Raw genomic sequence first — 25,184 nt, 5'->3', positions numbered from 1 at the left:
CTGCAATTGCATGTACACTAATCGAAATATTCATACGCTAACGACCAAAAGTTATTTTAAAAACCTCTTTCAGTTCGTTTCGCTCCCGATCCGAAAATATTTTATTATTTCTTTGCAACAGCGCCACCTGACCACGAAGAGCGCTGACTTCACGCTCTAGTGATTCCTTATCATCTTGCGTCATTGCTGCACCAGCACCGTCTAGCAACTCCTGTGCAAGTTTATGCAGTCAGTGTACTGTTTTATATGTTGTCAAATTAGTTTCAGAGAGGAATAATAACAAGGAAATCAAGTTTCAGCAAGAGAAAATTCCCTCTAAGATGTTGTACTGCTGCATAAACTGAATGATGTAACTTAAGTTCATTGTTTACATTTTACAGCTTCATCCAACGCAACTTTCATAGGTTTGTAATTTACTTTTTAAGTCTAGCTTGACATTCAATTAAGTATGCCTGCTAAAGCTAAACCAATACCAAACATTGTATTATTCAATTTGTACATATACTTTACGTCTAAAAAGACTACAGTCTGATGTCTTCAGCACTCGATCTAAAAACGTAAAAACACGCGGCGTTTTCAGCTTCGTTTAAAATACCAAACCAACACATTGCTATATTAAAGGTTATACACGCTTTACGTCTAAAGTTAAATATATTAATCTGGTGACTCTCGCGATCGATCTAAAAACGTGTACAGACGTCGAAACCTTGCTCATGATGCCTCGAGTGTGAAAACTAACGCACGCGGCGTTTTTGGCGTTGTTTAAAATTGGAAACGCGATAAGCTCTTGTTATGTTTGTAAGCCGTGTGTGTAGAATACGACAAACAGGGAACTAAAACATGATGTTTTCACGACATATGGTGAATTCGAAATGTGATCTATACAAATACGAGAACATTTACCCATTGTTTGTATACAGTGGGTTTTCGAATAGTAACGGTTGGCTTGCGTACGTACATTTTATTATGGGTAAGATATATAGAAAAACTAAACGAATATTTTAACATAGACCTGTGTGCTTTAATTATAGGGTCACTTATGTTTAAATGAATCAAATTTCTGTTATAAATTCGTTGCGAATCATTTCTCTTAAATTTCGGTAACGGCAATTTTTTGACTGACATTTTTTTTATTAAATGCCTGTAAACTTAAGTGTACAAACCTGATTTCGTCGTTTTAGTTTTTCAATCATAAGTTTCTGAGCCAAAGTTTCTTCTTGCAAAGCTTTCACTTCGATTTCTACAGCTGCCCCGATCTTTGCGGTGGTTGAGACGGTTAAAGGTTCCGACACCACCTCGGTAAGTTCTTTTTTCCTCTTTTCGTGAGTTTCACAACCAGGGATATCACCTGCAAATGAAACAGTTTATATTTTTACATGTAATATTGCTGTTCAATAAAAGAAATGTAAGCGTGAAGGTATATTCTGGCAATTCTTTCTTTCGCGATCTTTAAAATAATTCTTTCTTTCGCGATCTTGAAATAAACGACCGGCATTAGGTCCGTTATACGGTTCGCTTGCCTGTATAGACCAGTGAATACGGGTTCAAGGCTTGGCTGCTATTATTGTGTACGTACATGTTCCTGAAAAATACACTGAAAAATACAACAGTATATCCTAATGATGTGTCGTCGTATGGCCGTATTAGACAAAACGTACGTCCTTTAAGTACACAAAACCAACAATTTTGCCCTCTTATACCAATATTACACCTGGAGCATATAGACGTAAATGTAAATGTATTTCAGGGAAACTGAAAATATATATTCACCGAGACTAAATTTGGATCCGGAATCTGAAGAAGAACTGCTGTGCTCCGAGCTGACACCTTGCGGTTGCTTTTTTAAGACATCTTTCTCCCCTTGATGGGGCAAAGCATCGTAAGAAGAGTCCAATTCGGAAATATCGTTTTCTGTACATGGAGGATAGGTTGGCATTTGTTTTTAAAATAACATATTTAAATACGGCATTTATATCTACATCTGACATATTTTAACGGTTCAATATTTCGGTGTAACTGCGCGAAAGTAATACTCAGTTTTTTAAAAGTCTGTTTATAATGTCTAGGGAATTTAAACGAGCTTGTAAGCCCGCGATTAATTAGGACGGTTAGAATAGAATGTTATCGTAAGTTAATAAATTAATGATGCAGGTAACGCCTTGGCGGCCTCCGGCAACTTTAAGGAAATAGAATACTAAGAATAGTTAAAGTACCACTTCATAATCGGTTAGACGGTTATAACCTGGCGCGAGGATAAATAAGTTGGGATTAGTATAAACATTACTTATGTTCGAAAATTTAAAATTTGTTTAGCATTCCATTTATTTTAATGGAACATATTTTTAATCTGTTAGAATTAATTATTCATCACCGCAATGATGTCGCAAAAATTCGCAAAGCGCGCATAATCCCCCGCTACCGTTAATCGAGAATGGGATCGAGAATAAGTTATAATACCAAAAATTAACTGTATTTATAATATGGTAAATTAAGCGTAAACAAATGTTTTTTTATTTGATATATGTATATACTATTGTCTATTACTAATAGAAATCACCTATATTTAACACTATAACTAACAAACTATATATATATTGTTCAATAAGAAAAGAGTTTCCGATAAAATGAATTTACTACTTTATGAATAAAAGGGTTTAATTAAAATTCACACATTCATATACCTGTGTCTTCAACCGTGTGCTTTGGTTGTTTCTTTTTTCTTTTCTTTTCCTGTCTTATCTCCTTCAAGAGCTCCGTCAGTGTTAGTGTCTGGACACTTGCATTCGTTTTTGTGTGCTTCATTATGCCTTCGACGTCCTATGACCAAAAACTCACTTTACTGAAAGCTCGCGTATACCATACGCAGGTCAGCGTGAATGTTTTACTTTAAAAACTGAATGAGCCATATACTGTAGTACTGTAACATTCTTTCAGCGCAGTTAGCTTTAAATTCGACTTTTGAAAGGAGTGTCTTAATCCAACCGCTTATCCCTCCAAGTACAATAGAATGTTAACACAACATAGCTTTATATACAGTTCAAACACAAAAGTAAACGACGTAGCTCTCCTGTGGGTATACGAGTTTTGTACGGGCCTGGACATGAATGGGGCGGAAAGACGCACACTCGCCCCCATTGCGCTTCCTTTCTATTTGAACACTCGTAACTGTACACACATACTAAACAGCAGAATGATGTCTTTAAACGCATTTAATTTTATTTTGCGACTTTGGTAATATCTACATTTACATTATTGCGTTTCAGCGGCAGTGGTGTTTAACTGAAACCAAGTAGAAAATAACGATGAACCTTTAGTCTAGAATGTTGTGCACTTGCAGCATGCATTGGTACTTACGATTGAGGTGTATAAAAGTACCGATACACTTTTAACGCCCCGCAGTTTGCCACATTGAAATAAACAAGCGATTATAAACTGCATGAGCCTTCTGGTTTGTCTTAAATGTCAGCCATCCATAAAAAATAGGAATATTCCCAAAATAAACACCAACAAGTTTACATACGTGGTAACTCGTAAGCGGAAACAAGGTGTATGAAATAGAACATCCGTATTTTAACGACCGCGGCCGTTGCCCCGCCGTGATAAAACAAAGCACATTCATTCATTCAAAGTATTAGTTTATTATTTTAAAATTGATGTTATTTGTACGCTTACCTCATCTGCTGTGTCTTGCATCATACTCTGACATTCTTCGTCCAGATCAATAAGACGATGTTGAAGATCATGGTTGTCTTCTTCAGCTCTTTGGAGTTGTAATTTTAGCTCCTCAGCAAGATTTTCGACCTCGTTACACCTTTGTAACGCAAGAAAACATAACAAATACATTCAAATGTATTTTTACGAGAAGGAAACATAAACATATATATATTCATATACAAGGGATCGGTGGTTAATGACTTTGGAAATATAGGTGCTCAAGTTAATATTGTTTTGTTCACAAACGTAAACATAATGTACTAACCCATTACGACAACATCTGACTTATAGAATAATCAAATAACATTGATTTTAAGTGTAAATGGTGTAAATAAGCAATACCCTTTTTCTTAATGATAAAAGATCTAAACGACTCCGCCGTTAGCACCTATGAATCATCCGTTTTTGATTTTTATTTGGTCCATTAACAACGTTGTTTTAAGGTTCATGAAGATGCGTTATATAGTTTGTAAAAAAATGTTTAATATCAAGTGGGACGAGAAAAGAGAATGGAGACATGTACCATCTTAACACACCCTACTATATGCAAAAACAGTTAAACAAACCTGCACATTGTAGGCCTAATAGGTGTATACGATCTAGAAAGTCTTATATTTCAAGTTACCTCTTCCGCCATTGCAGCTCAGCCTCTTCTACTTGTTTTAGCTTTTCCGACTTTTCGAGTAACTCCTGACTTTTTGTATTCAAATCGCTCTTTAAACTTGCATTCGCCTCATTTACTTCATCGATCTTAAAAAAACAACGTATTAATATGTACAGACTTCAGTTGTAGATATTGCATCGGCCGAGTTCACTAGCTTCTTATGGTAAAGCACAAAAAGTCATATAATTTACGACTTCTCATGTCGTTACCGTTAAAATATGGTCATATTTATTGCACGAGCATAAAGCAATGCACACAAAATAACAATTATTAACAAATCAGCGGATATCTATATTCCAGAGTTACCTGTGTTTGGAAATTTTCGTGAATGGTACCAAAAAACTCTTTCTGTAATGAATCGTTTTTCGTAGCCAAGTCTTTAACATTTCGTCTCAATTCTTCTGTCTCGTCTTCCATTTCGTGAATCTTAACGTTTAAAAGCTTATAAATGTGCTGCTGACATGTGAAAAATTGGTAGATTTTATGTAAAAGCTTAACCTGTTTGAGCTCTTAGTTTGGTCTCACTAGACTAGACTAAGTTGTAATTTCAGACATTGCAATTTTATGTCCTGTAATCTGTAAGTCTGTTGGGTTTAAAGGTACAACGGTTTTGCTGGGGTCATAAAACGCTTAGAAACAGCAAACAATCAGGGACCAGGCCGTGTGGTAACACTACTAAAACTTTTACGAACTTCTTTTACAACTTTAAATTCTTCTCGAAAGACGGGGTATCATATCTGAAACATACGCTTAACATAGCCATAAGTTCTGTAGCTTTGTGTACTTACGGAGCGAAGGAACGAATCTGGGCAAATAAACCGAGACGCGAATGTGGATTTAGGTTACTATAACTTATTGTTCAGAATACTTGTCAGTGATAGCGCTTATGTTCGGATTTTAAATGTAAGTGGTTTAAAATAAAATATAAGAATTCCATTCGAAAATCGTGCCTCTTTCTTAAACATTTAAAGTAGCGCCAATGGGCATATATATATTTTTAGGTAAAAGACAAAACTAGTTAAGTAAATAATCTATTAATGGGTTGAAGTATAATGTAACGGACCGTAACTGTTTTTCCTATGAAAATACCTCACCTGGGTAATCAACTTTTCAACTTTTGCATCCGACTCTCGGAGCTGTTCACTCATTCTTTCAACCTCCGTCGGGCGTGCGGTATCCGGATCACATTCTTCCAAAAATCTTCCGGTGTCGTCCTCGTCCGGAGGACCCGCCAACCTACGTTTCATGTCACTTTCATCCGCAATACTCCCGAGATCTAGTTTAGGGACGACTCTCTCGGCTGCTCCACTGATGCTTTCTTCCAAAGCGGCAAGTCTCAGTTTTAAAGCTTGGTTTTCTGACTGAAGTGACAGTGATTGCTCCTATAAGAGAAAACACTTAATGAATAATTAATATATAAATAAATAAATGTTTGAATGTAACTGTTTTTCTTGAAGTGGCAAGGCCGAGACAGTCCTTGTTACACCTTTATTTTAGACCACACCTCTCACGTGTATTATATGCTTATACGAGGTACCTTGCATGTAACTTAGTTGGTAATAAGTACTTAGTTATACAGTATACACCAAACACACCAACTAGAACCTAGCTACCTGTAAACGACTTAGATCGCTTTGGTTGGCACAGTCAACGAGTTTAATGTCCTTTTCTGTAGACGTTAACTTTCTACTCGGTGAATCTAATTCATCAATTCCAAAACTTGCATCCCTACTGCTTGTATCTTCAGTGTAAGCGCTTCTTGCTGTGTTGACCGAATGCACTTCAGAGTGTAAACTTATCACTTCTTTTGTGAGATGATATTTGTCGGCTCTATAGTCGTTGATTACCTTCTGTGAGCCAGAGAGCTGTTCTTGTACGTCTGAAAGCGCGGTTTGTAGTCTGGAAGCAAAATCACGTTTACTATGTTATGATTGCCCCAAAAAATCTCTTAGCTATTTAAACCAAGTTCGATCGAGTATACATCACTGGAAACTGCAATATCAACACGTTTAATTCTTTCAATACACGCTTTGAAGTCTTAGCTGTTTTACGGGGGGATACACATCCAGATCAGATTTGCCGTAACCTATAAGTGTCTAACTTAATTCATATAATGAGTTAAAACCAGTACCGACCTGTCTAATGATTAATACATGGCAAGACCACTTCAGATAACGAAAGTAAACTCTTCTGAAGGACTTAGAGATTGAAAGAAATGTTAATACAAAGGGTTTGTATCCGAAATACATTGGCTTTGTTCTGATGCCCCGCCTTTGTTTATAAAGTTCGAGTATTCTATAAGAAAACGCGAATAGGCATGTCGCTCATGGTAGTATTGGGAAAGTGTTCATAACAAACGTACGTTGTATACATGTATAGGGATATCTGTGGTACGACGTGGATATACTTATATTAGTATGTTATAGTACATAAACCGCTATGTTTGTAGCCGATGCGTGGAGAGATAGCGCTTCCGATTTTAATGTGACGTGAATCGAAAAATACGCTGTAAGCGCCTAAGTGTTTAACTAGCGTGTATAATCGGAAGGTTTTGTTTAAATTTTAGCGGGGTGTATTGGTTAAAACATAACATACCAAAATGTTTTATTCAATTTTATGCATTTGTAATTCTTATAAAAAGTACTCACTGTGAATTGCAGTCTGAAATGACATAGTAATGTATAAAAGGGGGGTGTTTGGGTCAAAAAAATGTTAAGATTGTGTTAATATTTTCCTAATACCATAAACTGCTTTAATCGTTGATCGTGCATTTTGTCAAACATACTAACCGTTCGTTCTCCATCCGTAGACTCACAACTTCTTCCCGAGTATTATCACTTTTCCGATCACTGTTTACACTGTTGGCAAGCTTAGAAGCGAGAACATCGTTATCTCCCATTATCTCCGCTATCTCCTGCTCCCTTTCCAATACTTCCACATCCAATTTATCGCATCTAACTCGAAGTGCGATGACTTGATCGTTAAGAGTTTCGATCGTCTTCTGGAGTTGCTTATTTTCCTCTTGCAGCTCTTTATTTACTCTAACCAGATCCTCCGCTTTTATCTCAACTTCTCTTGTTTCCTCCCGAGCATTTTCAAGGCTCGTGTTCATCAGTTCACGTTCCATCTGAAAAAGCAAACATATTTCATTTAAAACTATTCAATACTTGTATAGCCTTTACTGTTGAAGAATCTAAAAAGAGTTTAAATGCTTCTTTCCTACGTGTTCATATATGTTTACTACATATCAACATATTCCTATTGTCTCTTTACCTCCATTGCTTCTAGGTTCGCATCATGGTCTCTTTCTTCTTTTCTAATCCCATCTATCGCATCTTCCAACATCTTATTTTTCTCCTCCAGCTTAATTATCTCTGCATGAAGCTCCTCACTGCTCATCTCTGCTCTTCTTGCCTCCGCTGCAGATCTGAGAATTGTTTGGAACCCAGTGTATAAATACATTTTTATATTAACCTGAAAAAAGCTCACCGCATGGCATATAACATATAGTGGGGTGGGGGAGGTTGGGACACCTTTAGCACAAAATATATAAATATCCTGGTCGTGTTTTAAACAAATAACAATGGTCTATGAAAGTCGCGAGGACAAGGTTTTATAATTCTTTTAATGTTCTTTGGTTACTACCAAAATGTACGAGAAAATAGAATGAAAAGGTGTCCCATCTTCCCCCATCCTACTATATATTTTTTATAAATCTACTTATTAAATGAACGTGCCAGAAAATTAATTTCTCTAAAAGATCCGCAGTTTTTCTCTATATTATTGTTAAGTCGCGAACCACGGCATTCTCTAAATTACCATGTTTGTAACGAAATACAAAAATAAAAGAGAATAAAAACATTTTCCATGGAAAATGCATCTAACGCTACCCTACCATATATGAACAAACTTCTCTATATTCATGTTGACTTACATTTCAAGGCCAACTTTCAATTGTTCAACTTCATCCTGATGTTGTTTGGTCTGCTCTTCTATCAAATCATCAGCTAGGTTCATTGTGTTCTTCAACGCTTCTTCTGTTTCAGTTAGTTCATCCACTCTTGCACTGAGAACAACTATCTGGTCATTTTTCTCCATCAGTTCGGTGCTCAGACTGGCAATATTGTTATCTGAAATAATATTTCAAAATTAAGAAAGAGTTTGAATAACGGAAACATTCAAAAATTGGTCTCACGACAAAATTAAATATGAAAAAGTTTCTTTGAAATAATCAACTGAAATAGTTAAATATAGTCTTTTATTTATTGATTATGATTATGCCAACTGTTCACGAACTGTGTTTTTATCAGAGTGAAGTTCGACTTACCTCTGGAGCTCATGGAATCTTGCAGATCAGCAGTTCCTCTCTCAAGATTTTCAATTTCCGCTTTAAGACGATCCACCTCACTCAACTGGAAGGCGACTGTCGAATTCAACTTTTCCTCCAAACTAGATTTATCTGCATTGACGGAGGTATGTCGATTTTTGCACAATTTATTTTAAACAACTGTGCAATATTTGCCGTAAACGCGTAACTTATACTGTTTAAGATTATGGCTACCCAGAGGGGATGTACGGGGTAAAATCGGTACATTGAAAAATGTATAGAAACTTATATGTAATGGCCACATGAACCTACGTTTAATTTCATTCTTCATTGATTCTTCAACCTGTTGTTTAGCTTGGTGCAAAATTTCGATTTCGCTTTTTAAGGACATTATTTCTGTTTCTTTCTGATCTAACACCTCTTGTCTCTCTTGGGATTGCTGTTCCAGTATCGTTGTCTTAACCAGCAAATCTTGCGACTGTGCTACAGTCTAAAAAAACAATGTTTTTTTCATTATTATGTAGTATTATACAGAATGTATTGCAAATGTGACTATGTACTGACTATATAATTCTGTTTCAGCCTATAGGTTTTATACGCAGTTAAAAGAAGAAGAAAACTGTATTCGATTTTTCGATCCAATTGGTATAAAAAAGTTAAACAACCAATTTATTTGTTAATTTAATTTAACTCTCACATGTTGCGAGCTTCGCATGAGCTCCTCCTGCACACTGTCGAGCTTTAACCTCAGCTCTTCAAACTCTGCTCTCTTCTTCACCTCCAAGGCTTCCAATGCCTCCACTTTTACCTCAAGCTCGCGGTTCAACGAAGAAATTTTCTCTTTCATCTTTTCGAGGTCTTCTTGTTTGCTGAAAACCATAGCGTTATTGAAACGAAGCTAGACATGAAATTGTTACAGTTTACAACGAAATTACCACATATATAGTACTGTAGGGTATAGACATCGCTATTGCGAGTCGTGGGGATATACGGTTATAAAATTCTGTGAATAATTTTTGTTTACCACGAAGTCGTACGATAAAAAAGAGTGAAACATGGACCATCTTATCCCAACCACTATATTAGGTGAATACAAAACGGTTTCACTTTATGGTATTCCTGGGTACCTTCGCAAGCTTTCTTTTGCGTTCGCGTCATTCATCGTTAACAACATTTTCATTGAAGATATCTTCTCTTCTGACGTCATTAAAGCTTCGTTACTTTCTTGCAATCGTCCGAGTGCTTCAGTTAACTGTGATATATGAATATAAATATCAAATATGCATATATATGTAGTAGTAAATTTGATTTGTCTCTTCTCGATTACCATAACAAAGATTAAAGAACAGTTAAAGGAAAATGGATCTTGCTATAAAACGATCAATAATCGAAATTTTTGTAAATGAATCGAAAACACTCTAACTAACCTCATTGCTTAGCCCACTACTTCTATCTTCTAATGAAACAAGTCGTTCTCTGGTCTCGTCTAGTTCGTTTGATAGTCTGTTTATTTCCTCCTGGACAAGCACAACAAACAAGAACATTGGGAATATGAAAAGTTATTACTGTTCAATGTTAAGCAGACTATCACCAAATAGTTTTTGGCACGTACATACCTAAAACTGTTTTGAAATGCGATAGACTTTTGTGTATTATTCTAACCTTATGTAACGAATAAGGCGAAATATAGTAAAGTTGTAAAATGTTCATGTTAGACACATGCCAATGCATCAGATATATTAACTCCTTTTTTACACCTATTGATCCCTTTCCAAGTCACCTTTTCTTGTTCACTAGTTATTCCACTCTCTTGGAGTCGCTCGCATAAAACATTAACAACTTTATCGAAAGGAATTGTTTCCAAATCTTCGAATGCTTCTTGTGGCGTGTCGCTATCTTCCTCGCTGCTCACCGAATCCCGTTCGCGGTCTGTACTCTCAAGCCTAAACATTTTTTTTTTCATTAAATAAGTGGTTATATGGAAAAGCATTTAAAATGGTGTACTTTAATTCGTTGACGATTTCTCCCAGTAAAGAACTGTTACTTTGAGCGATTGCCCTCTTGATGTTGTTAACTTCTGCACGTAGTCGTCCGTTCGCTAATCGTAAACTGTCATTCAAACTCTCCACATGGCTGAGTTTGTTCTTGTGCGCTACAACAAGGCACTCCGTCTCCAGCAAACAAGCCTGTTGGTATACACAAAGTGAAACACTTAAGTACAAACTCCATATAATTAAATAAAACTCAACGTTAAACGGAAGATTACCAATATTTATTTAACTAATAAATAATAATGTATCATTTACCGTAATCTAAATTGATTTTTTTACAGTTTTGTAAAAGATCTATAAACACATAAGTGTTTTACTTTTAGTTTTTCGATTTCTTTTTGTTGGTTCTCGTCGATTACGATATCTGATTCGGTTCCGCTTTGACGGTTTCGAGTTTCCACCTCCGCTAACCGAGCTTGTAAGTCTTGTATGATAACTGGGAACTTGTGAAGCTTCTCCTATGAAACATGTATCACTTTTAGACCATGTTTACAGAAAAATAATACTATACGCTACAGCACTGCAAACTTTAAGGGGTTAGTCGTTTTACAGGGTTAGTTTCACACCTGCTACTTCATATCCTGACAAACTGGCTTGCGCAAAACACAGAACATTGCGCAGGCCGTCGAGCATTGTGACGTAATGAGAAACCAGCGAAAAGCGCTCGCCGCGTCCAAGCACACGCCGGTGCGGTACCTGCAAGCCAAGAGCGTCGGACTGTGCTTGCTGGAGCATGGTAGATAATCGAAGGTTTTCTCGCTGAAGTTTTTCAATACAGTTGTCTTCGTCTGCTTTCTCCAGTGAAACCGCCCCTCTTTCAGCGTCATTTGGCGTTGAAGTATGAACTGGTTCAGCACGCTCTAATGCGATGAACTGGTGCGATTCAGTAGTGCTTAAATTAACATAAGACCCGGCTGTTTTCTGACTCGATGTATCTTCAGAGTAGGAACTGTCACTGCTTTCTGACTCAGGAATACCATCGGAGGAAGTACTGTCCAAGTCTATCAGATTTTCCATGCTTCTGCCAAAGTCTCTACTGGTTTCATCAGATGTATTAGAGACCGATATACGCTCATGTACAGCAGCGGTTGACGACGGTGTAGCCGCACTATTATCCGAAACAGGCAGCTGTTTTTCCTTTTCAGCGAGCTGCTCCTCGAGCTTCAAGCACCTTCCCCTTAACCTCTCAACCTCGCTTAACATGGCGTTCCTGTAGCTATTAACCAGCGGTGGGCACTCGTCACTTGACATGCCATCGGTCGATTTTAAAATGGACGAAGTGGTGATATTCGCAGCTTCAACATTTGAAAGTTCTTGACCAAAAGCCTGTGAATTGGTATTGAGAGAAAGTTGTTCATATTCGGAAATCCTTTGCTGTAATTCTAAAATTTCCTCATCTTTTCCGGACATCTCTTCTCGCAGTTGGGAAAACTTTTCGAGTAACTCGGCTACTGTTAAATCTCTATTTTGCAAGACATTTTCGTCAAGCGGAACACCAGTCCGATTTTTAAGCCAGGAAATTTCAGCTTTCAAAGTAAGAACTTCGTTTTCAAAAACCTCAATCTCTTGCTGTGTATCCTCTTTTTCTAGAAGATGATTTTTCTTCCGATCTTCCATTTCTGTTTTCAGTTGTTCATACCTTATTTCCCATTGTTCCAGGAGCCGATCTTTGCTCCTAATTTGCTCTTCCAATCGACGGGATATTTCATCCAGAGAACCATTATTTTCAGTTAGGTGGTCCTCCAAGTCTTGGACTCGATTTTTCAGCTGCATCACTTCGTCTTCTAACTTCACAATTTCGCTTCTCAGTGATTGATTTTCTTCATGAACTTTTTCCTTCAACTCCATTTCATTGTTCAAGTACCTTTCGTTGTCTCTGTAATTTAAAAATAGTGCATCACGAAAACTGAAAAAAGTAATATCATCACCCACATAGTTTTACTTTACGTACAGCTACCATGGCAAGAGCGGACGCATGCAATATACACAGCCACTATACGTGGAATTACTTTAAACCAGGGAATTACTTTAAAATCATAATTTCTTCTTCAAGTGTTGTAATTCGTGTCTTATAATGTTCAGTACTCCGTTCCCATTCATCTTTTTGCTCCTTGATTCTCTCTTCATTGCTTTCACTGGTAATAAACAAGTTAAAAATTACAAAAAAAACTTTTACACATACAGTATTAGGAACCACACACAATTAAATATACATAGCAGTTTTAAGGCTTACCGCTGTTCCCTTTTTTGTTCGTTTATTTCATCAGTCAAACGTTTCATCTGCATCCCCAACTCTTCAATCTCCACGTTTTTTTCGTTTTCTAATTCATCCAACTTTAGTTTTAGTTCATGATTCTCTTGTTTATATCTCCCCGCTTCTTCTCTGTACTGCAACAACTTATCTTGAGTACTGGAAGACGATAAACTTGCTTCGTCTGCTCGTCTTTGCTCGTCCTCCAACGCAGCAGTAAGCTCTGACTTTTCACATTCCTCTTCATCTAACTTCAGAGATAGATCTTGCAACCTCTCCTCAGCATCTTTGAGCATCATGTTTTTCTCATTAATTTCCTGCTTTAACAACTCCATCTCTTCTTTGTCCTTCTCCAACATCTCAAGATTCTCAAGTTGAATTTTTTGCATCTTCTTTGTCAGTTCTTCAATACCCGTCTCCGTGTCTTCTAATTTAGATTGAACATCTTCTTTTGCATTCTCAAGATCTCGGACTTTTTCTCTTAACTTCTCAATATCTCCTTTATGATCTTTTTTTATCCCCTCGACCTCTTCAGCATGTAAGTCTGCTTCTTCACGAAGGATAGATATTTCAAGCTGCGCTTCTTCCAAAAGTTTCAATGTATCTTCCGTACCTTTGTTATTCGCGCTACTATCAACATTAGAAAGCATAATAAGCTCAGATTTCTCTTCTTGTAGCTTGCTTGTCCTCACAATCAGATCATCGCACATCGATTTGTATTCTTGTGACTTTTCAGACATTTTGTTGAGTTTTTTAAGCAAGTCGTCTCGTTCAAACGACAAAGACTTGATTTCTTCCTTTGCAACCCGCAACTCCTCAGTAACAGATTCCATTTCTTTACTGGAATCTTCATACGTGGTGGTGTGTTGAGTTTCAAGTCTGCAAAACGAATGAAATGAATGTACGATGCAATGTAAAAACATCTAATGTATATATATACATTTATTTATAACTTTATTGCAACCACATACCTTTTTGCTAGTTCACTGCTTTCTTCATTTTGCTGATTTTCTGACGCCGAAGTTTTTATTTCACTCAGAGACTGCGTAATTTCAATAAGACGGTGCAGTCTTTGCACAAGACTGTAGTTTCTCTTTAGATCTTGCCGCAGAGCATCGATAGTCGTAACGTTGTCAACTCTCGGACTTTGTGCCTGTTGTTTGCAGAACTGCTGTAGCGTCATACCCACAGATTCAGTGACGTAAGCGTTGATAACGTCATCAGCCGCTGCATCGGACGCAAATGGTTCATAAGCACTACGTGGCGTAGATGCAAGATCGCCCAAAGCAAGAACTGGAATGTCAATCCCTCTTTTAACTGACAACTCCTTTTCTTTGACCAACTCTTCTAAATGTTCGAACGTATTTGAGCAAAGCAGTTTCTCCACTTTGTCGCTAAATTTCTTTCCCAATGTTAACGTGACTCCTCTTGCATTTGAATGTATCCTAAGCGTGTGGTTTTCGGCAAGTAGCGACCTCTGTCTCTCTGCCATCTCGTTGGTTTCGAGCATTAGTTGTTCGTTCGCTCGTTCAAACGACTCTGATAACCTTTCCTGCAAAGTGTGATTCGAAAATTGTTACAACCGAATAACAATTAGTTTTAAACTGAATAAGAATCAGTTTTAAACTGAATAAGAATTAGTTTTAAACTGAATAAGAATCAGTTTTAAACTAATTTCTGAATATAATCTACCAATCTATACTTGTCGATATTTAGTTTCCATGGGTATAGCGTATGTACTTTTTTATTATATACGTGTCTATACGGCCAGAGTCCTAGTACATAGCAAGAGTATTCAAATATACTCCTATCTACCTGTTGGTCCGCTAGCTTATTTTCCAGATCTTGCTTCTCTGTTTTATGTCGTTTGCAAGCCGCTTCCAAGTCGCACTTTTCTGCCACCACAGATTCTAAATTCTCCTGCAGGCAGTCGAAAGAAAGGATCTTTCGATTTTGGTTTTCAAGCTGCGATTTTAGAGTTTCTATGTGATCCTGGTAAAAAATAAAACGAATTTTTCAGGTAAATTGAAATTTGATGTATTGTAATATATCTTATGTTCAAACCTGTAAGACTTGTATTCTTTCGTTTAATTTTTCCTCCATGTTTGATTTCAGTTCTTGATCAAGCTCAAGCTTTGCTTTGTCTTCAGATAGATTACGTTTTTCATCCATTAGCTCTCTACGATAAAATCATACAAAACTGGGGTAAGATGGATAACACATAATATCTCATATTTCCAGGTCGTGTTTTAACAATAAATAATGATCTTTTTGAGTAATGATGATACGGTTCTATGGTTGACTAATTTTCTTTTGTAAATGAAAGTATGAACCATCTTAGGCCTACTCCACCTGCTATACATACTTACTAAATTTTGGAAAGAGTACATTTTGGACGGCATCATTAATAAAAAAAATACGCATAAATGTAGTTTGCAATCATTACGTTATTTTGATGCTTAAACTTTTCACTTGATCTGAGTATTTAGTTTTCTCCTTAACGTCTTCTTCCATACTTCGTATTTGTTCCACGAAACAATCTTTTAAATCCTCCAATCCAGCGCACCTTAATTGAGAAAGTGGGAATTATTAATCCCCGATTTGTATGTATATAAAGTATGTTACTTATTTATCCACGCGTGGAGGGCGACTTACAACATCCGTCCATATAACACTGCTGTCCTGTTTTATACACGTCGTGTGCTCTCACCAAAGTTACTCCGTATGTAACTTATTTATCCTCGCGTGGTGGTGCAACGGCAGTCATTATAACCCTAATGTTTTGTTTCATACGCGTCGTACCCGCTTACGAGTTACCGCGTACCCTGAAACCCCAAAATATTTGTCCTATAGTAGAGTGGGAGGGGGCGATGGGACATTATTTTATTCTATTTTTTTCGCCCTGTTTGTTAGTAAACAAGGAAAATTCAAAGAATTATAAAACCGTACCCTCGCGACTCTCATATAGACCGTTGTTAATTCTTTGAAGCACGATCAAGATATATAGATATTATGTGTTAAAGGTGTCCCATCTCCCCCACTATACTTTTTAATTGTTCGATATTTGTAGAAGACTTACTTGTCAGCAAGAGAAGTTTTCTCTATTTTTAACTTCTTATTTTCGTCCAGAACGTTTTGATATTTGTCATTCAGACTTGTATCAGCACCGTTACTTCGTGTAGACAACTAAAAGTATTAATATAAAAATGCTGTTACATCAAGCGTATAACTCCTCACTCCAATATAATAGCTAAGCGGGAATGGTCAGGGTGTCATATATAATATAGCAAATAATACGTTTAACTAAAAACGAAAGTTACTTTTATTCAATATTTATTTTATATTAGGATAACAAAGAAACCAAATCAATAAATTAATAGGAATATCTGATTTGATGAAAAGATCTTGTGAATTTTTAACTTTCATGAAATTTTTAACAGAGTGTTACTCTAACATTCGACCAGTCCACTTTATACCTTCCTTTCCAACGTAGCATTCTCGTCAGCCAGTTCTGCCATCTTCCCAACCAACTGCTTTGATTCTTCCTCCATACCCCCAAGCTGTCTTCTGAGATTTCCATTCTCCGATTTAAGTTCGTCTAAGAGCGACTTTTCAGCGTCGAGAACGGCTGGTAGATAATGTAAGCAAAAATAAGCTCCTATATAATATACATAGCATGGCTAAAACGGATCCGTGAAATTATAGGCTACGAAACTATAACTTTATACAACACTGAATATGTTATTAGGAATGAATGAATGAATGTAACTTATTTATCTTCGCGTGTCAAAGTATATATAGCGACATTCGTTATAACAAAGGTGTCTCATAGACCTTGTGCCCGCTTATCAGTTACCACTTTTATGTTGGTAAATACTGTATAAGTTAGAATATGAAATTTGTTGGGTGTATAAACTTTACATATAGTCAGTGTAACTAACTCGCAGTCGACTAAATGCCTCTTTCTATTTTGTTTTACAGTTATGTGGTATATGTCGATATTGTCACATTGTTCATTTTATTTTGTTATTTTCCCATCACTTACCTAAACAGTTTTCCAACTTATTGCAATGTTTCCCAAGGTCGTCATTGTGAGCCTTGGATGTCTTTAGTTCAGACCTTACTGAACCCAGTTGGTCTTCTAAGTTTAGAAGTTGACATTTTAAAAGGGATTCTGATTGCTCGAGCTCCGCGATTCTTTCCTATACAAACGAATGAGGATTATACCAGGAATTTAAGGTAACACACTGTGTATTTATACATATTATATACAGTACTGTGGGGTAAGATAAATATACCGTTAGCACAAAGTATCCTTTTTTTTGCCGCGCGTTTAAACAACGCTGTTTTTTAAAGACATTCTTTTACTTTTAAATGGTACGATGAACGAGAATAAAGACAAGGCCCATCTTACCTCAACCTACTATATCTGAAAACATGACAGCCATAAAAAAATGTATTATTTGCAACAAGTGACACATGAAAAAGGGTAATACACTTTAAGTACTTACGTCAAGACGCGTATGTTTCGGCATGACCGTTATTTTTGTCCATTAGTATACTCAGTAATAACTTTGAATTTTGTAAAACTCATTTTATGCACCTTTTTTATCTATTGGTGCCTATCTCTAAACGTTTTTTTTATGTTTACTAAAACACAGAGGTATCGTATGTCATATTCTTTTCAAACCTTTGAATAATAACCCTGCTTTTGAGACCATTATAGCAAGTATATTCATATTACTCTCTTACTATAGGAAAGATTATACAAGTCCTTTTATTACATATCGAGGCACAGACCAACGGAACCTTGCGTGGACACAAAAGCTGTTTGTTTTCAAGACACCGATGTCATATTTACACAAGAAGTAAGTTTACTAAACGATTCCACTATACTATGACGCTTTATGCTAATAAACTCATTCATAATATTAGTCATATATATTTTAAACCCATTTTTCTAACCTGCGTCTTAAAAGTACACCCAATAAACGCGGCACAAAAGGTTAAACTTCGTTTTATGTATATAACTCTAACGTTTTAGTATACCTTCTTCGTTATACTATGCATATTCATATACACTACGTAACACCAGTATAACATTACCAAATTTGAAAAGCACTTAGCACTTATGCCCGGGCACTCGATCAATTTCTGACGCCGAACGTTGTTACTACATGACTCTCCCCTACCACCTAACGGTTACCTTTTTTTCAAAAATCTGGCTCCCTTACTTGTGTGTTGAAGCTGGTACAATTTCCTGTCTGCTTCATCCAGTAATTAACTTGTTCGCGGAGACGGGCAATTTCAGCATCCTGAGAATACGAAGAAATAAGAGACAGTTGGATTCCAGTGAGTATATGCGTAGTTAGACAATACCAACTATTTATTCTAGTAGGACGGGGTAAAATGGGACATGTTTTGTTTTAGTTTCTCATCGAACTTGTTAGTAAACAGAGAATATTTACAGAATTATATAAATGTAACCCAGCGACTCTAAAGGAGCGTTGTTATTTGTCCAGGAAATATGGAATTTAGGTGCTAACAGATCCCATTATACACAACAGTGCGATACATAGATTTATATCGCTTCGTGTGTACTAAAGAATTTCCAAGTGGTCATATTCAAATGTACAATGTCCACTGGCGTAGAGCATTTATGTAGCATGATATTTCAAGACAAGATAGTTGTTTGTAAATATACCTTAACGCTTTGTAGACAGCCCAGTTTTTCTCTCCATGCCGTTTCAGTTTTCTCGCTACACGGCGATACACTCCCTTCACTGTTATCGCCTTCGTCTTTACGCGATTGTAGCAACGTTATCTGTATGAGAATGTGGCCTCATGCATATGCAGTATATCCGGAAGGGAAATGGAAATCAGATGCGGGTCGCGTAGTCTAATTAGCAGAGGCAGTATATGCGAGCTTATATTATGAAAGAATGGATAACTGTTGAAGCGTATCCAGTTTAGTTTAGCCAGTTCTTTAGTAAGACACAGTAGAAACCGCTTCAGGGCATAGCTTTGTTTGATTGAGAGTTTGAATGAGACATTGTGTTTTGAGGTTACATTTTTGGCAGAGGTCAATTCTAGACTGTTGTTTCAGCAAGAAACTAGACAGAGCGCTGAGAGCAATTTACTTACTTTCTTGTGTAACTCGCCTACTTCTCTTTTCAACTTCTTTTGTTCGCTTTGCCAGTCTAAGTCGCGTGGACTAAGAAACTTGTTTGACAGAATTTGAGGACTTTCTGAACGAACTTTGTTCTGCAGTACAAGTCAAAGGTAAGTTTAGTTCGTTCAGTAATGCTTATGTGTGTGGATTCTTAACGTTAGGCTGTGTATAAAGCGTATTTCCGTTCGAAGGGAATGTACGCTGTACGCACACCCACAAACGAGCCACGTGCTCGCGGCATGGACACTTCTTTCAATCGATATATCTCAGTGATTCAGCATATACCAACAAGAAAAATACACGCAATGTATGACTCATTCAGTTAAGTTTACAAATACCAGCACTCTTAAAACGTCGGACTGTTCTGTTAGATAAATACCAGTGATATAGGATACGGGGTATTTGTTTCACGAGTGGTTTGTTTTACGTACAGCATGTTTTGCTCCTATTTCGATCATAAATCACCTGTAATTCGCCATAAGCACGATCAAGCTGCATGTTTTCTCGGTACAACAGCTTAAACTGCGCTTCTAATGTTCGGCGATCTTCGGGAGTGTTCGGAATCCGAATCGATTCTGATGAATCATGGGGAATATTTTCTCTGCCCTCGTTTGAATTGCGCTGTACAAACACATACTTCATAACTGAGAGGCATGATTGTAGGGCCAGATTTTAAAATTATAGCAGGCTAGGAAAGATGGGAAACCGTTTCAATTCTATTTCCTCGACACTTTGGTAGTAAACAAAGAACATTTAAAGAATTATACGTATCCTCACGACTCCCACAGACTGTTGTTAATTGTTTAAAACAGGATACAGATGTTTAGATATTATGTACTACATGTCCCATTTCCCCCCACTCTACTATTCTACATGGTTCTTAAATACAATAAAATTTTAGGACTGCGGACTTCAGCAATACAGACGTTTTGGTCAAAACGCAATCTTAATAGCGAAAGAAATAAGTTCTGCCAAGAATAGCAAAATCCATTACATAGTTACAAAATAGCACTACATGACCAGTTACGGTCACACCAACGTGGAGTTTCGATAAGCCCAACCATAGGTAATAATGACTGTGGTTCACACTATTGTAAACCTTACTGCTCACCCGACAAAGACGCAAATCCGGAAGAACTCTTCGTCTGGGTGATGTAGTCTACAACACACAAGATATAACATGACATATAGTCACATAAAAACATGATGTTACACGTATAATTACCTCTTTGCCAATCTGGCTCAAATCCCCAGTCGACGAGTGTTTTCTCAAATGCGATTTGAATACAGTCAGTGGTAACTGTAAATATAATACACCATTAAAATTCCAGTGCGTTAAAACTATATAAAAATTAATGCAATGGAAAATATACGTACCGACATTTTTGACTCGTTGCTGCCACCTATCCGCACAGGAATAAATGGACCTGTAGACCAATTTCGTCGACGTTTTCTTTCTTTCGGAGTTTTTACTCTAATATCTAAACACAGTTTCAAACCAAATTTAAAAAAAAAAAAATTAAACATTTCGCTGGTTTCAAAACAGGGCTATGTTTTTATTCTCATTTATCGTCACACTGGGTAGTAAACAAAGAATGTTTGCAGAATTGTATAACCGATTTTCACAACTAGAAACAGTGTTGTTAATTGTTCGAAATACGAATAAAACATGTTGGATATATTTTCACTAACACTTGTTACTATGTTACAGTACCATAAACAATTAAAAAAAAACAAGAAAATATTTTTTTTCCGTTTTATATATTTTACCTTCTTCTAGCGGAGGAGTTTTAATTGGGATGAACAATGCTGTGGAGGTTGAACCGAAGTCATCCGGGGGAAGATGGTCGCTTAAAACATCTTCATCATGTATGGAGGAAGCATCGTCGCTTGTACCATCTTCCTCAGACTGTGAAAAGACAGGTAATATATACGTTATATATATTAGGATGGGGTAAGATGGGGCTCCTTTTCATTCTCTTTTATCGGCCAATTTTGGTAGTAAAGAAAGTATATTGCACAAACGAATTGTAAATTGTTTAAAGACAAATTCTTAAACATATACGATTTCGCTGCAACAAAGTAATATTTAAAATATTATAATTTTTGATTTCTGTTTTAAAAACTCTCTCTAACCTTATTATATTTGGTATTGTTCTTGGCAAAAGTAGATGTATCTTTTATAAGTTAAAACTTAAAACACTACATTGTATAAGGTGTTCTTACCTCTGCTTGTTTTTCGGTTGTTTCCCGTAAAAACGACGGTACAGCATAAGTCGCCTTTGGTTTTAAAACGTATGTCCTTGTGTCTGAAGTAGCACCGACGTCTTTTCCCTGACCACCTTCTGGGTTATTTATTTGTTTGTTTGTCCCTTCGACATACCATGTCGTTTCATCATCGCACCTTATGTTAACAAGCGTGGTGTCGTTGTTTTCACTCGTACTGGTGCTGCTTGGGCTTTCAACGCAAGGCTTATAGTCAGCCATCGTTGTGAAAACAACGCTTTGATGTAAAAATTACAAGCTGTATATAATTCCTATTTACGACAATAACGAAATTATTATAATTAGTCGAATGTAAAATCTAGAAGTTAACGTATTGTACTAACTGGCGCCTTTTATACGACTAGTGATCAAATTCTATATTATTTAAACTAAGAAAAAAAACCTAGAACGGCTTTGGTGGCAAAACATATAGTCAGCATACGCCCTGTATTTTATATTCTTTGTGAAAAAAATGTATACTTTAGAAGATATTCGCCTTTTCTTGTATATAGTTGGATCATAAAAACAGCTGACTTTTAGTTTTATTGGTTGATTCTATCATATTGGTTTTCTGACATTATCTGCATTAAATCATGCCCAAACTCAAAGTTAATCTGGTACAACACTACTTTAGCAGACACAAAGCTCCATCAAAACTATACTGACGTTTTCACATTAAACAACCTATTCTTAGTTAATTGAGACAATAGGAAAGATACCATTTCCGCGTCCCTTGAAATAAAGGCAAAATATCCAGTATTAAGTTACTCTAGTTATTGAATTGGTAACTAGAGTGTCATTACAGTAGATAAAGATTGTAACCCTTTGTGTAAATTAGTACAATCACGTATAGTGATCGCTTGGGGTATAAAATGTCAACAGAATATAGGGATTTTAGATTAACTGGTTAAATTATTGATAAAGAGCACCGAATACGTGTTTCTGTTGTCTGTTGTGTCCACATTTATGTTTGCACAAGTGTCAAATATTGATTTAGTAAGTGACATAATGCATTTATGCTTAATAAACAAATTAATACGCATGGCTTGGCACAGATACAGCCATACTGGAATTGTACTGTTGTAATGTACAGAGACGAACTTATAGTAGTTTTGATCGGATTTTTTAACTGTATTGCGGGTTTTGCCGTCACGCTTTTATTTGATATTTTTACTTTGGTAGTTTTTACTTGTGTATATTAACGACTGTTGATTCGCTGCTAATTCTCTCCTCTTCTCTTTGTTGTTTTGATCAATTTGATTTTCGTATTTCAGGGGATAAATAAAATATGTTGTATCACGTATGCCAAGGTCGAGTTTTTTAACCAAGTTTATTATTTTTTTCGCAGATCAATCAGAAATAGCAATGGTTAAGACATTCCAAGGCGCACCACTTTACCATTGGTATTGTACATTGATACTAATGTTATGTTATGGCTTCGGAGAGCTAGGACATTTCCTGATCGGTGTGACGTCACGAGAAATGGCGCAAGACGTTCATTTTGGTGACGTAGGCTGCGTGACGTATGACGTAATGGTCGAAACGTCGGCTGCTGTTAGATGCGCGGAAATTAAAAACTCGACTTGGTATGTATGTTTAAGCAGGTTTAACAGCCGTCGTTTTGATGCTAATTCCCTTCTTTTCGCTGTTTTAGTTATTTTTCTTTGCCATATTAAAATATAAATAGTAATGTGGAGTAAGATGGGACACCGGTAGCATCTAAATCCCATATTTCCTAATCGTGTTTTTAATCATTACCAACGCTGTTTTAGTGTCGTGAGGATAAGATTATATAATTATGTAATTATTCTTTGTTTACCACCAAATGGGACGATAAACGAGAACTAAAACATGTTCCATCTTACCCACCCTACTATATGTTGTATAAAGTTTGTAAAATTTCGAAATTATTTTTTAGGTGTGGAAATATAACTCAAAATGGGACGAGATATTGCGAGTGGAATTATACTGGCCAAGGTATCGAATATCAAGTGTTGGCCGGACCAGTTTTCATCGCAATATTTACTGTTATGGGACTCGTTAATGGAATACTAGGAGACAGATACAACAGGTATTGTTGAGGCTATATAGTACTGTGGGGTAAGATGGGATACTGTTAGCACCTAAACCCAAATTTCCTGATCGTGTTTTAAGAAACTAACAATGCTCTTTTTGAGTGGCGGGGCTACGGTTATTTAATTCTGGAAATATTTTTTGTTCGAGAAATAATGGGACGGAAAAATAGAATGAAAACATGTTCCATCTTACCCCGCCCTACTTTTACTGCAGTGTACCCGTGTTATAATAAAACCAATGTACATTTATAGGATTCAAATTCTCTCCGTGAACGTTATGTTCTACTCCATAATGACACTTTCTAGCGGTTTCGCTGACGTATATTGGCTTCTGGCTTTATTACGGTTCGGCTTTGGAGCAGGGTATGTAGAATGAATGTAACTTGCTTTATCTTCGCGTGGCTGGAAAACGAAACTCGTTATAACACGGGTGTTCTGTTTTATACATCTCGTGCCTACATGCTTAAAGTGGCTGTACACAGTATCCTGCATGCGAATTCTCTTGCGAAGTCGTATGCAAACTCATTACCGAGTTCCGCATGCGGCAGCGAAATCCGGACAAAACAAACTAAACGGACGAATTCCGGATACTGTGTACAGCCACCTTTACGAGTTATCATGCTTACCAGTTGGACAGACCATTCGTGGTTGGAGTAATTTCTATTATGTGTCTTGTCTAAGACCAAACGCCCACAACAGTACCAGGGACGAGCCTTAAACCTAAAACCTCTGGGATAGGACCAGTCACGCTTACCACTGTGCTACGGCACCGGTATAATGTTAACACCATATACATGAGCATTTTTGGTTTAACAAAACTCGTAAACTGATCGTAAATATTACTCTTTGTACTTTAGTGAGTCAGCATGCACGCCTTTGACATCAAGTATTGTTGTGGACTTATTCGAACCTCGGGTTAGAGGGTCAGCTATGAGTTTTTTTAACTGGGGAATTTACTTTGGGTACGGGCTGGCCTTCGCTATTGGAAATTATCTCACAGATGCCAATATCCTTGGAATGGTAAATTTAAAATCGTTTTAAGTTTATAACACAACGTAATGCACGAACACTTGTATTTAAACGAAATATATAGGTTTAAAAACTCGTTCCTCTTATTTAAATTCTGTGCATTTGAACAGCTAATAACATGGTGATATTTTGGGCATCATACACCTCGTGTCAGTGTCCCATTATTACAGTAAATTGGCAATCGTATTGGTATACTTGATTGCAAAATAGGACAACCAATTTTGGCGACCACTGGGCTGAAGCAGTTGCACATACACGTAAACAAATGAATGCGATGTATGTTTAATATTTTTTTTCTATTCAGAGTTGGCGTTGGTGTTATTTTCTTGCTGGTGGACCAGGAATGATCATGGCTGTCGTTCTATACGCAACTGTAAGAGAGCCACAGCGAAGACTGAACGAAACTGAAACTGGAAAACGGGGTATTGCTTTATATATATTCCAGTTATGTGACAGAATAATAACACAGAAGAAGGTGGGGTGAGAGAGAACATGTTTTCATTCTTTTTCTCTTCCCATTTGGTAGTAAACAAAGAACATTTCCAGAATTATTATCATAGCCCCGCGACTTTAAAAGAGCGTTGTTAATTGTTTAACACACGATTAGGAAATATGAGATATTATGCTCTAACGGTA

General features: G+C 36.7%; 2 protein-coding genes and 1 long non-coding RNA gene across 7 annotated transcripts in view; 2 read left to right on the top strand and 1 right to left on the bottom strand.

Moving 5' to 3' along the window:
• LOC149724782 (uncharacterized) overlaps positions 1-21,710 on the bottom strand; it is a 32,327-nt gene extending 10,617 nt beyond the window's left edge. For 4 of the 5 annotated variants that reach the window (XM_089891988.1, XM_089891990.1, XM_089891989.1 and 1 more), the window contains exons 1-39: positions 21,406-21,710; positions 20,950-21,088; positions 20,557-20,660; positions 20,405-20,479; positions 20,291-20,338; positions 19,645-19,800; positions 19,152-19,271; positions 18,712-18,831; positions 18,242-18,322; positions 17,053-17,209; positions 16,484-16,635; positions 16,087-16,193; positions 15,454-15,573; positions 15,072-15,186; positions 14,823-14,999; positions 13,979-14,559; positions 12,990-13,886; positions 12,784-12,891; positions 11,453-12,632; positions 11,074-11,214; positions 10,710-10,891; positions 10,486-10,648; positions 10,133-10,222; positions 9,833-9,957; positions 9,403-9,574; positions 9,018-9,195; positions 8,706-8,837; positions 8,313-8,508; positions 7,652-7,805; positions 7,168-7,505; positions 5,992-6,277; positions 5,473-5,760; positions 4,685-4,804; positions 4,340-4,464; positions 3,673-3,811; positions 2,682-2,817; positions 1,771-1,911; positions 1,164-1,348; positions 65-211 (exon numbers count right to left, since the gene is read on the bottom strand). In XM_089891988.1, coding sequence (XP_089748114.1) covers positions 65-211; positions 1,164-1,348; positions 1,771-1,911; positions 2,682-2,817; positions 3,673-3,811; positions 4,340-4,464; positions 4,685-4,804; positions 5,473-5,760; positions 5,992-6,277; positions 7,168-7,505; positions 7,652-7,805; positions 8,313-8,508; positions 8,706-8,837; positions 9,018-9,195; positions 9,403-9,574; positions 9,833-9,957; positions 10,133-10,222; positions 10,486-10,648; positions 10,710-10,891; positions 11,074-11,214; positions 11,453-12,632; positions 12,784-12,891; positions 12,990-13,886; positions 13,979-14,559; positions 14,823-14,999; positions 15,072-15,186; positions 15,454-15,573; positions 16,087-16,193; positions 16,484-16,635; positions 17,053-17,209; positions 18,242-18,322; positions 18,712-18,831; positions 19,152-19,271; positions 19,645-19,800; positions 20,291-20,338; positions 20,405-20,479; positions 20,557-20,660; positions 20,950-21,088; positions 21,406-21,666 — 8,136 coding nt within the window. In that variant the 5' untranslated portion in view covers positions 21,667-21,710. Of the gene's footprint in view, positions 1-64; positions 212-1,163; positions 1,349-1,770; positions 1,912-2,681; positions 2,818-3,672; positions 3,812-4,339; positions 4,465-4,684; positions 4,805-5,472; positions 5,761-5,991; positions 6,278-7,167; positions 7,506-7,651; positions 7,806-8,312; positions 8,509-8,705; positions 8,838-9,017; positions 9,196-9,402; positions 9,575-9,832; positions 9,958-10,132; positions 10,223-10,485; positions 10,649-10,709; positions 10,892-11,073; positions 11,215-11,452; positions 12,633-12,783; positions 12,892-12,989; positions 13,887-13,978; positions 14,560-14,822; positions 15,000-15,071; positions 15,187-15,453; positions 15,574-16,086; positions 16,194-16,483; positions 16,636-17,052; positions 17,210-17,518; positions 17,736-18,241; positions 18,323-18,711; positions 18,832-19,151; positions 19,272-19,644; positions 19,801-20,290; positions 20,339-20,404; positions 20,480-20,556; positions 20,661-20,949; positions 21,089-21,405 lie in introns of those variants that run through there. The other variant, XM_089891992.1, reaches the window with a different exon arrangement.
• On the top strand, positions 207-1,824 carry LOC149724783 (uncharacterized). Its single transcript, XR_016386472.1, has 2 exons — positions 207-404; positions 1,182-1,824. It is a non-coding gene; the product is annotated as an uncharacterized LOC149724783 (long non-coding RNA).
• A 1,156-nt stretch (positions 21,711-22,866) lies between the features above and the next one.
• Positions 22,867-25,032, top strand: LOC149724781 (protein spinster homolog 1-like). Its single transcript, XM_089892388.1, has 5 exons — positions 22,867-23,030; positions 23,363-23,515; positions 23,772-23,882; positions 24,377-24,539; positions 24,853-25,032. The coding sequence occupies exons 1-5, from the start codon at positions 22,867-22,869 to the stop codon at positions 25,030-25,032; spliced, it is 771 nt and encodes a 256-aa protein (XP_089748514.1).
• The last annotated feature ends 152 nt before the right edge of the window (positions 25,033-25,184 follow it).

This window comes from Ciona robusta, chromosome 14 (assembly GCF_009617815.1).
Source record: "Ciona robusta chromosome 14, ASM961781v2".
Lineage (NCBI taxonomy): Eukaryota > Metazoa > Chordata > Ascidiacea > Phlebobranchia > Cionidae > Ciona > Ciona robusta.
Note: the sequence above shows the minus strand (reverse complement) of the source record. Positions and strands in the feature narration are given on the sequence as shown.